This window comes from Pipistrellus kuhlii, unplaced genomic scaffold (assembly GCF_014108245.1).
Source record: "Pipistrellus kuhlii isolate mPipKuh1 unplaced genomic scaffold, mPipKuh1.p scaffold_m20_p_22, whole genome shotgun sequence".
Taxonomy (NCBI): Eukaryota; Metazoa; Chordata; class Mammalia; order Chiroptera; family Vespertilionidae; genus Pipistrellus; species Pipistrellus kuhlii.
In genome coordinates this window covers 6201226-6212262 of record NW_023425521.1, presented here as the reverse complement: position 1 = coordinate 6212262, position 11037 = coordinate 6201226, and the positions used below count along the sequence as shown (strand labels likewise).

The 11037-nt window shown below is 44.7% G+C and overlaps 1 protein-coding gene across 1 annotated transcript in view; it reads left to right on the top strand.

Annotated features, from left to right (window-relative positions):
• The first annotated feature begins 4384 nt into the window (after positions 1 to 4384).
• GNA13 (G protein subunit alpha 13) overlaps positions 4385 to 11037 on the top strand; it is a 29481-nt gene continuing 22828 nt past the window's right edge. Inside the window, exons 1-2 of the mRNA XM_036450630.2 lie at positions 4385 to 4839; positions 7215 to 7441. Of these exons, the coding sequence (XP_036306523.1) occupies positions 4557 to 4839; positions 7215 to 7441 (510 nt within the window). The 5' untranslated portion in view covers positions 4385 to 4556. The remainder of the gene's footprint in view (positions 4840 to 7214; positions 7442 to 11037) is intronic.

Below are 11037 nucleotides of genomic sequence, written 5' to 3'. Positions count from 1 at the left end.
GGTGTGTGGCTTTAAGACAGCACATGCTCCTGACTGCGGATTAATCAAGTGAGGTCGCAGCTGGTCAGCAGCAGCTCCTGGATCTTTCTCGGAGGCTGAGAAAAATAACCAGTAATTAAAGTCATGTTTTCCATTAATAACAACAAAAAACCCTACCAACAATGCGATTCCACATGTCTAGTTTCATGCAAAACTTTCCACATGAGAGGCTTATTCTGATATTCATTACAAAAAAAAAAAGTGGCCTTTTCATATCTAGCTCACCTGAAGGGGAAGTCGGGGGCTCATGCACCATGCAAATATTGCCAGCGCTTGGCTCCTCTTTTCTTATTTCTACATCAACCACCTGGAACACTTTACAAACCAGAAGCTGAGCTCAAAGTACGGAACATTTTACCAGAATCAGCCTGAGGGCTGGTAAAGGTCCAGATGGCAGGCTGCCTAAAGGGGCTGGAAAAACAGACCAGCCAGCCAAACCACCAGGCTCTATAGCACCTCATGGCTAAGGACAGGTCGCTCTTGGTCTCTTCAGTTTAAACTTCCTCCCCCTGGGCATTTGGGGTGCCAGGACAATTTGGACATCTCAGAGAGAGCACCGGATTCAGAGTCAATAGGGAGCTTCTAGTCCTGGCCCTGCAACCAGCCAGGCAGAGTGAGGTTTTGAGGGTGTCACTCAAACGTCTGTTCCCCTCAGCCTCCTCCTGTGCAGATGGGAGGAAGGTTAACGCTGGGTTTTCCTAATCAGGCTCTTGTGGGCAGAGAATGAGATAAAGTAGGTCAAAGAGCTTTGGGGCATTTAAAACAGGACACAAATGCCAAGGATTTGTATTACGGAAGGGCTAGGGAATTCTCTTCCTTTTCTGAAGGGGGGAAAAGCCCGCGCTTGTTTTATCTCCAAGAAAGGATTCGAATCCACCATTTTTACATAGATGATGAGACAGAACACAATTGTGTACCAAGAACCTGCATGTGTCATCATTCCTATAATAAAACTAGAGGTCCGATGCACAGAATTCGTGCAGGCCTTCCTTCCCCCGGCTGCCCTGGACCCGGGCTTCCCTCTCAGCCCTGGCTTCATCCGGAATGACGGACAGGACGGACGTCTGGTCTAATTAGCATATTATGCCTTGTGATTATAGATTATCACAAGGCTTAATCACTAAGTAATGCCACTGATTTTTAAATAAACATATGTAAGTAGGCGTGGTCCAATTCTGAGTAGTCAGTAGCCACCTTGGCAAGAGGAACACCTATTTAATCTTTCCCATCACTCAGAAAAACACTTAACTCCCCTTTTGGAATTATTCCGAGAGCCTCTGGCACATTTGTCTTAGGGTGACAAAGATTTTGTCCTTTGTGGGTAATAATGGCTATGTAAATAGCACCAAGCATAAATGTTGGTAAATGAGCTAAGTAATGCCATTTTGTATTTTCACTAAAAAAAAAAAGTCTTTAAGATAGGAAGGCTGTCTTCTTTTTGTTCCACAGAGCAGTTATAAATAGATTCCAGGGATGGGCAGAATTGTTGTAAAGGGCTTGTTGTATCCTAAGGCAATCACATTAGAGGAGAAAAGCCATTTGGATGTATTTCTACATTTTTAGTCACACCTTCATTATTCATCTGGCAAAACTGGCATTGGACTTTGCACTCCTAGAAAGGGCATTGCAACTAACCAACTGTTCAATCATTATATCACAGCTTCTTGGGACTTCTGAATTCCTCATTTGCATTTGAATTAACTGCCTAGCAATACAAATGTTTCCAATGAATTAACATCTAGGGCTAGTGGAAATATACACCCAGCAGATTCAATTCTAATCAATAGATTTTCTATTCCCTTAAAAAGTTTAGATTTTTTTTCAGTTATGAAAAATTTGTCTGAAAATTAAAATATCACTAATATTATTAATCTGCTGGAGTAGATTTGCTTCTGATGCAAATAATTTAAATTGCTATTATTACTTTAAAACAAACACAATCACCCTTTTATTCATGAATATTGCACACTGTGGGCACTTCAGTGTTAAATGATGCCAATGACTTTTCTTTCATGGAAATTATTGTTTTATCTACCTAATTTTTTTAATTGTGGTAAAATTCACACATCTAATTCATTATTTGATCATTTTAAAGTGAAGAGTTTGTGGTATGTAATACATACCACACCCCTCTCTAGTTCCTAAACATTTTCATCACCCCAAAAGGAAACCCTGGACCCGTTAAGCAGCCATTCCCCATTCCTCCCTCCTCCTAAGTCCTAGGCAACTACTTACCGCTGTTTCTATGGGTTCGCCTATTCTGACCATTTCATATAAATGGAACATCACAATATGTGGCCTTTGTATATAGCATAATGCTTCCAGGGTTCATCCATGGTGTAGCATGTCAGTACTTCATTCCTTTTTATGGCTGAATAGCCCCACAGCATGGATGTCCTGCATGTGTCTATCCATTCATCCCTTGATGGATATATGGGTCGTTCTCACCTTATGGCTATTCTAAATAATGCTGCCATGAGCATAGGTATACGGTTTTTTTCTTCGAAAGCCTGTTTTCCATTATTTTGGCTACCTACCCAGAAGTGGAACTGCTGGGTCTCATGGCAGTGCTGTGTTTAATTTTCTGAGAAAGCACCAAACCTCAGACTCACTTTTACACTTACAAGGTGTAATGCCCTTTCAAGGTGGCTTAATTTCCAGACAGAGGCGGTTGGACTCCTGCAGCCAAACCCAGGCGGGGCTCAAAGAGGTCTCTCTTTCAGAAACACTGAGCCAAGCTTGTTCCAACACACGTTACAGGCAGGGCTTTGAGCAGCTTTCTCTGCTGCTCTGCAAGTCCCGGCATGAACTGGCTGGGCAGGAATACCTTCCTGCCTCCGAGGCATCCTTGCTTCCTCCATTATGTTGTGCACACTTTTGGAAAAGAAAAGAAAGAAAAGAAAAAAAAAGTAGGTAACTACCTAACTCCCAGGCTTTCCTCCTCTCATTTTTGTAGAATTCAGGTGAGAAGCTGGAGTGCCCATGGACATGCTGCTTGGCAGCCAACGATAGGCCCCTGTCCTGGGCAGCGATAGTCCTTCCGTGGTTGGAGGTCAGAGCCTCCCAAATACCAGTGAAACAATAGAAGGGAAGACTTTTTACCACAGCCCTGAGATTCTGACCCTCTCAACCCACAGACACAGCACTGGACCTGCCCCACTGTGGATTCTGCAGATGTCTACCCTATGGGGTCGGCCAGGACAATGGGAGATAGTTCTACTTCAGGCATTGTTTCCTGCAGCCAACGCACTGAGTCATGAGGTCCGTCTGCCATTAAACCAACCCTGACAGTAACTGATTAGCACTGATTTATCTTTTTTAAACTTAAGCCTGTTTCATGAGTTTCTCAGATTGCTGACCTCTTACCTCAACAGCCTAACACATAGGTCATTTCTATTCTAGGCTACAAGGAGCCCGAATCAAGAAGCATTATGGTAGCACTGCCCCAAACAGAGACAGACCAAAACTTTTTTCCACTTGAAAGCAAACACAGAGAAGGAAGAAGTATCTGGGGTCCTTGCTAGCCGACTGCCAGCTCGGCTGTCACTTGCTTGCTGGTCTCCTGGCAGCCCCTTCAGGTGTCCTGGCCTGAATCTACTGTTAGGACAGAAAAAAGAAAAAAAGAAAAAAGAAAAAAAAGTCCCTTGGCTGATCATATCCTCTGCAATCTGGCAGGAAACCTCAAGTTTGCCGGCTCCCGTCCCGGGTCTGTTTGCTTATCTGCTTCCTTGTAGGGAAGAGCCTGCATCACAGTGTCCGGTTTAGGGGGATTTTCACTATGACCTCACCCTGCTGCAGCTAACATCCACTGATCTCTGCGCCGCAGCCCGCAGCTCGCAGCTCGGGAGGGAATCCACATTCACAGACACTAGCCAAGGCCTCCTCGCACATCTCAGATGAACTCTAGCTCCAGTTCCTTCTCCATCGGGGAAGCGTGGGAGGGAGGGCCTTCCAGGGGTCTGAGAATGCCAGAAAGAGCAGGGTGGGCGGATTGGCGAGGTTTGGTTAGCGTTCAGGGCTTGGGAGAGCAGGGTGTCAGGGAACCGCCGTAAGCAAGTGCACCAAAAGCCTTTTAGGCTCGCGCCCGCGGTTTGAATATCCTTCCTTCCAGCCAATGGCTTCGAAATGAGGCGCGCGACCGCGGAGGTCACCTGACCACAGCGGGGCGCGCACGCGAGCCAGAGCGTGACCGGCGGGCCTCGGGGCGGGAGGCCTGGAGGAGGCGCTGCGTGCGTGCGTGCTGCGTGCGCGCCCCCGGGAGACGGCGTGCGCGTGCGCGCCGCGGGGCCACCGCCCCTCCCGGGCCCGCCCTTCTTCCCTCCCTCCCCTGCTCGCCCGGCCCGCCCTGCGCGGCCCGCCCTGCTAGTCAGTTCGCTCCTTCCCTCCCTCCCCGGCGCGCTCCGGCCGCCGCAGCGCTCTCCGCCCTCGAGCCGCGGTGCCGGAGTCGCCCGGCGCCCGAAGAAGAGGTGGAGGGAGCCGGAGAGGCCCGCCGAGGCGGCGGCGGCGGCGGCGGCAAGATGGCGGACTTCCTGCCGTCGCGGTCCGTGCTGTCCGTGTGCTTCCCCGGCTGCGTGCTGACGAGCGGCGAGGCCGAGCAGCAGCGCAAGTCCAAGGAGATCGACAAATGCCTGTCCCGGGAGAAGACGTACGTGAAGCGGCTGGTGAAGATCCTGCTGCTGGGCGCTGGCGAGAGCGGCAAGTCCACCTTCCTGAAGCAGATGCGGATCATCCACGGACAGGACTTCGACCAGCGCGCGCGCGAGGAGTTCCGCCCCACCATCTACAGCAACGTGATCAAAGGTGCGGGGCGGGGGTCGGCGCGGGGGGCCGGGGGCCGGGCCCGGGGCGGCGCGGCGCGGGGCGGGCACCGCCCTCGGGCTCGGTCCAGGGCGGAGGACCGGGCCCTGCGGGCGGGCGGGCGGGCGGGCGGGAGGGAGGGAAGGGGGCGCGCCCGGGGCACCGCTCCTTGCTGTGCGGAGTGCCCCGGTCTCCGTGGAGAGGGAGTGCCCTAGGGCTCCCCGCTTTCCTTCTTGCTGCCCGGGTTGGGGGGCACGGCTGGTCTCCCACCCCGCCCTCCGACAGGGAAGTGTAGAGAGCCGGGTGCCCCAGAGGAGGCAGGAAGACCTGAAAGCCAACCCCGGACCCTCCACCCCCACCCAGGGCCCGGGCGCTGGCGGCCCAGCCTCCCCGCCCGCACGCCCCTGGTGGGTGACCCGAGTCACATGGGGTCGGTCTGCTCCCGACTCCCTGCTTCCTTGGGCGCCTCCTGAGTAAGGCAGTTCTGGAACCGTCGCGATCTGGAAACTTTTTTTTTTTTTTTTTTTTTTTTTTTTTTTTGCCGAGACTTGTCAAGGGCAAAGGGTGACAGGCTCTGGGTCCTCTTGGACAAGGATATGAAACTTGAGGGTGTTCTGTTTGTTGTGCAGGTACCAGGGGAGAGTAGACCCGTAATAGTTAGTTTATAAAAAATTAGCATCAGTGGTTTTTCGGCCCAGTGTCAGGGCTGGGCAGGATGTTTGCCTGTAACCACCATGGGCATGTTTATTTCTCTCTCTCTCTTTCTCTAATTTGAGGGGGGCCGCACCACAACTTAAATGAAATTGTGCATTGACATAAAGAACCTTTGATCTAAAAATGATGTGGAGCCTGTGCAGGTAGTCCATGCATCAGTGTCAGCTTGGATCGTAGACTCTGCTATTTGACATTATTTCAAAAATTAAAGTTATACTTTGTTCTTAAGGGAAAAATACACTAGAATTTTATTTCTGTGATTTCAAAGAATTAGAGAAGACGGGTTTCATTTTGCCATTTGAGCGATAAGTAAGCGCTTATTTTTCTTACCACCAGATATTTTCTATCTTATAAAAGACATTTTGGCAAACTTGAGATACAGAGTCTGGTCCTTCAGGTGCATCCAGATTCTCTTTATTTCATCTGGGTAGGAGTTTGCCACAGATTTCAGGTCTTTTCAGTATTTTTTAAAAGGAGTTGCGTTTTTTTTTTGTTTGTTTGTATGTTTGGGAAGTACTTAAGCAGCTCCTTTGGGTCACTTTTTGCTCCCAGGCCTGGGTAGAGGAAGACTGACTGGGTGTGTGTTTATGGGGGTAGCTGGTGGGGTGCCCCCCGGGGGTTTAATGACTGAGAAGAGCACTAGGTGGGGGGCTCCCAGACCACAGTGAGCTCCCAGCCCTAGCACCACTGCAGTTAAGCTGTACAAAACAGCTGTATTTATCCTGTCTTAATGTTTAGCACAAAAGTAATTAAGGTCTTTTTCAGACTCCACCTTGCCAATTCTTAATTCAAGGTACCTTTGTATCCTGATGTCGCTGAATTCAGGAATTATGTCAATGAAGAGAGTCCACATGTTAACTGGTTATGAGCCCGGTAAATACCTGCTTCTTAACTGTGCCTATTTTGAGCATTGAGTATGAGATGCTAGACATCTACTTTTTTTGAGTTGGCATGATCAGAAAATGGACAGCACAGTAGTTTTCAGGTATCCAAGCAAATGAGCTCTTGATAGTTATGTGACTGTTGGATGGACCAAAGATAACAGTGTAGTGATAGAGTTATTGGGCTTGCACTAATCTCTGTGAGTTGAAATTTCTGTTTTTATTTTTTTTTATTTTTTTATTTTTTTTTTTTTGCGTTTGGTCTTTCTTTTAGGGAACTCTAATGCCATCCTGTGACATACTGATGTGAAGCTTGACATGGGACTTTTTTGAGTTTTGAATGTGTTCCTAAAAGACTCAGTGGATTAAATAGGATGCTCAGGGACCAAACAACTTGGCATTTGGGAAATGAGTGTCTTTTTGAGGGGCTCAGGAAATCTTCAGAGCCTGGACATCATTCTATGCAGCTTTTTATTTTTTCTCTTGTGACTGTCTGCCTTCTACCTCAGAAGTTATTTTATAAATGAGAACATGTTAAAATCCTTCAGAAAGAGAAATTGTTTAATAGTACCTGCTTTTCAAGGCTCTAATTTTATGGCTGTAAATAACTTAGTTTTTTAAAACTCTGAGAAGTTACAGATGTCTGTTTTGATGTTGGTCTCCATCTTTGGAGCAGGTAGGTCTGGAGTAGTAAAGTTTAAGAAAATAATACTGGAATAGAACTTTTGGGAGTCTAATGATTCCTATCACACTTCTTTCTTTTTTTTTTTTTTTTTAACAAAGGTATGAGGGTGCTGGTAGATGCTCGAGAGAAGCTTCATATTCCCTGGGGAGATAACTCAAACCAACTCCATGGAGACAAGATGATGTCATTTGACACCCGTTCCCCCTTGGTGGCCCAGGGACTGGTGGAAACTCGAGTTTTTTTACAATATCTTCCTGCTATAAGAGCATTATGGGCAGACAGCGGGATACAGAATGCCTACGACCGACGTCGAGAATTTCAACTGGTAAGAGATTTGTTAAAATGCTGTGGTTTTATTTGAATGACATTTATTATCTGAGAGGTACACACCCTTTTCACTGACTTCCACAATGTAATATATCTGTGCAGAATGTTAGCCTCAGAAATTGGGGTTGCTATATAGATGAGCTGTTTACTAGCAAGGTAAAAATAAGGCAAACCCCATCAATTTGGTGAAGCTGTGATAGTTAATTGATCATTTTTTCTTTTTGAAAGTAAAATAACGATTTTTGTAAGCACTGCTACATTTTTTTCAGCTTTTGAAAATAATTACCTCAATTACAGCAATAATATTCATCCTTCTTTTAAAAAAATCAACCTTTTACTCTTGGACTAAGAGTTCAATAACTGAACTAGGCTCAACTGTGCTATTTGGTCTTTAGAAGTACTCATTTTTTATGATACAGATTAATATAGTGAGAGATTAAAGTCCTTAATAATGTTTAACAGTCATTGTACTTTTCATATATTTGCATTCTGTTTTTGCATGTGTGTTTTTAAAGCTTCTAAGCACATTTTATAAAATGAATTTTTTATTTTTTCAAAGAAAATTTTATGGACCAACTAAGTGGGTGTCCTATTTCATTTGGGCTGTATTAACAAACTACGATAGACTTAAAAACAACAGAAATGTATTTCTCACATTAGAGGTTGGAAAGGTCAAGATCAAGGTACTGGCACATTCAGTGTCTAGTGAGGGCCCACTTCCTGGTCCATAAATGGCCGGCCACCTTCCTGCTATCTCACTCGGCTAAAATGTATCTTTTTTTAAAAACAAACAAATCTTAGTTATTTCATCTAAGTTATTAGGTATCTGTTTTACATGGGAAGCACCTAGATTTTATTTTATATATTTTTTTTATTTTGTCTTAAACAAGACCATAAAACTTTGTAGCTGTTACAGAGAGTGGAAGAGAAAGGATCCGATCCAGGTTAAAGATACAAAAGTAATAACTAAGATTTTTGTTTAAATCAAGTGTTTTGTAATTTAATTGTGAATGCTTTGATTGTATTCTGGGTTTTATTTGCCAAAGACTGGAAAAATCCCAGGAATGATAGCAATCTAGACTGTATACAATTTGGAGCTAAGATCTGAAGTGTCATTGTACTATGATCAAAATAAAGGGACCATTACGAGTAAAACTGCTTAGAATGTTGTTTGGTGGTGTCACTGGCATTAAAGCCATCAATATTTATGGGTGTGGCTACAACGTGATGTACAGCCAGCAGTCTTTGCCATTACTCTTTGTACTCAGAAGCAGTCTTAGCTCTTAGGAGCTCTAAAAAAGTGTTTATGATAGCTTTGAATAAAACTGATACTTAGATCTGTCTCTGAATTTTGGTTCTCATGTGTGTCATATAGTCTAGCACTTGGGTATGTGTTATCTTGTATAGTTCTCTTCTTTGGTGAGTGTGTCTTGTCAAGTAATTTGTCCATTAATGAAAGGCAGAGATTACCTCACAATATTGTGAAAATTGAGTAGCTGGCAGCATTATATGTTGAAAATTATTAATTTAACAAGTGACCTCCATCCATTTCTCAGACTTGTGGTTAACTTTTGTCCTTTGGTCAGTATCTATCTATCTAACCTGTATATATAAAAGGCTAATATATAAAGTATCCCCACTGGAGTTCAACCAGGGTTTCTGTCGCTCGCTATGACGTGTGCTGACCACCAGGGGGTGGTGCGGAGCAAAGTAAGGCCCCTGCCAGCTAGGCCTAGGGGCTCTACCTGTGCACAAATTTCATGCACCAGGCCTCTAGTTTGTTACATGAATTTTGGTAGCCTTGCATAAGTTCCTCTCCACAACCCCTTCTCATCTCCCTTCACTCTCTCTCCTGTTTTTAAGTGCTGCTTATTCTCCTTTCTTCTGAATTCATTTTCCCAACAAACCACACTGTACATTCTTAAGTTTTTTCAGGATGTTATTCATCTTTCCAGGTCAGGAAAGAAATGCCATTTGTAACAGGCATGCTGTTCATATTGACTGAATGAATAAATGACTGTACTCTAAAGTTTTCTGTGGGAAAGTTCCAGAAATCCATTTAATTTAAGATGGGCTTCACCGACACTTCTTGAATTTGGGCATTCACCTCTTACTGTTAAAAATCAAGACTGTCTTGCCATCATTGTTGAGAAAGCATTCCTAAGTATTTGTCATTAAGAATAAATAGCTAAAACCACTTAGGATGAGGATCTGCATGTTCTTGATTTGAGCTAGCTGATGCTTCAGGAGCAAAGAAGACATTGGGTAGAAGAGACAAGTTCTAGAAATCAATTTTCCTGATAAAAGTAGGCACACAAGAAAAGAGGGACAGGGCAAAGATATAATTTTAAACTCCTGGAGCACATGGATTCCCCCTCCCCCAAATATTCTTGGCATTGTTAATGGTATCTGGCACCTGGTGCTCAACTCTTAATGATTCTCATACTTTTTGGATGTTCTGTGGTGCTTGGCACAGTGTCAGGCACTGGGAAGGCATTTGGCTCATTAAAAATTTTCCTCCAAAGTCATATTCGGTTTCTCCTCTTATCTATTGTACATACGGCCAATCCCCAAGTCCTGTCTTTTCTGCGCCTGCAACATCTCTTGCACCCACTCCCTCCTTTCCTCCTTTACATTATTGTCCTAGTACCTCTTGCTTGGACTCCCAGGCAATCTTGGCCATTTACAGCATGGGTTGGCTCAGAAAGCTTTGCTCATTCTCTATTGCCCAAAGAATAGAGTTCAGCCTCTTTATTTGCACCAAAACTAGCTAGCTTACCTACGATTCCAACAATATATTCAATATAGCTTATTTGGCCACTGCACGTGTCTTATAACCCCTCAATTCCCACATCCCCTGATCATCCGCTTCCACGGCTCTTCACCAAGTTCCTCTGTCAGGGTTTCTAATCACTGCGTCGGTTCACTAGGTCCTACCCTTCACCTAGAACAGTGGTAATCAAATTTTAATGTGACTGAATGCACTCTGTGGACCCCTTAAATCTGATTCCCTGGAATGCTTGCTTAATACAAAGCTAAACAGATTCCGAGACATCATCGCAAGGGGATCCGATTCAGGAATCTGGGAGCGGGCCCAGAGATCTGTATTTTCAGCAGACAGCCATTGGCAGTTTGGATAAATTTGTTCCTTGGCCACACTGAAGAACACTGCTTAGGATCAAAGCTTTCCCCGGGTCCCCAGTGGAATGCCCGTGCCCTCACTCTCTGTGGTATGCTTGTCTTCTAACCCTCACATGTGTTCCAGTTATTTGCATTCTTGTTTGGCTCTCCCACTGAAGTAGAGGCTCCTTTAGTATGACTTGTTTGTCTTTTTCTCTCTCTCTAGCTTAAGGCCTGACATTTATTTTATTTCCTCATTTTTTTAGACATACTGAATTAATAAGGTTATTAAAAAAGAAAAGAAAAGAAAGAAACATCCCACATTAAGTTCCTTCCAGGAAATATAAATTATTTTTGTATGCTAATTTGTTAGTTTTCCGGGAGATGGGAAGTCCTTGTGTTACAGAATAATTTTCTTTTTCGCAATGTTCAATATATATTCTTGAATCTTGGATAGAAAGAGTAAACAGGGGA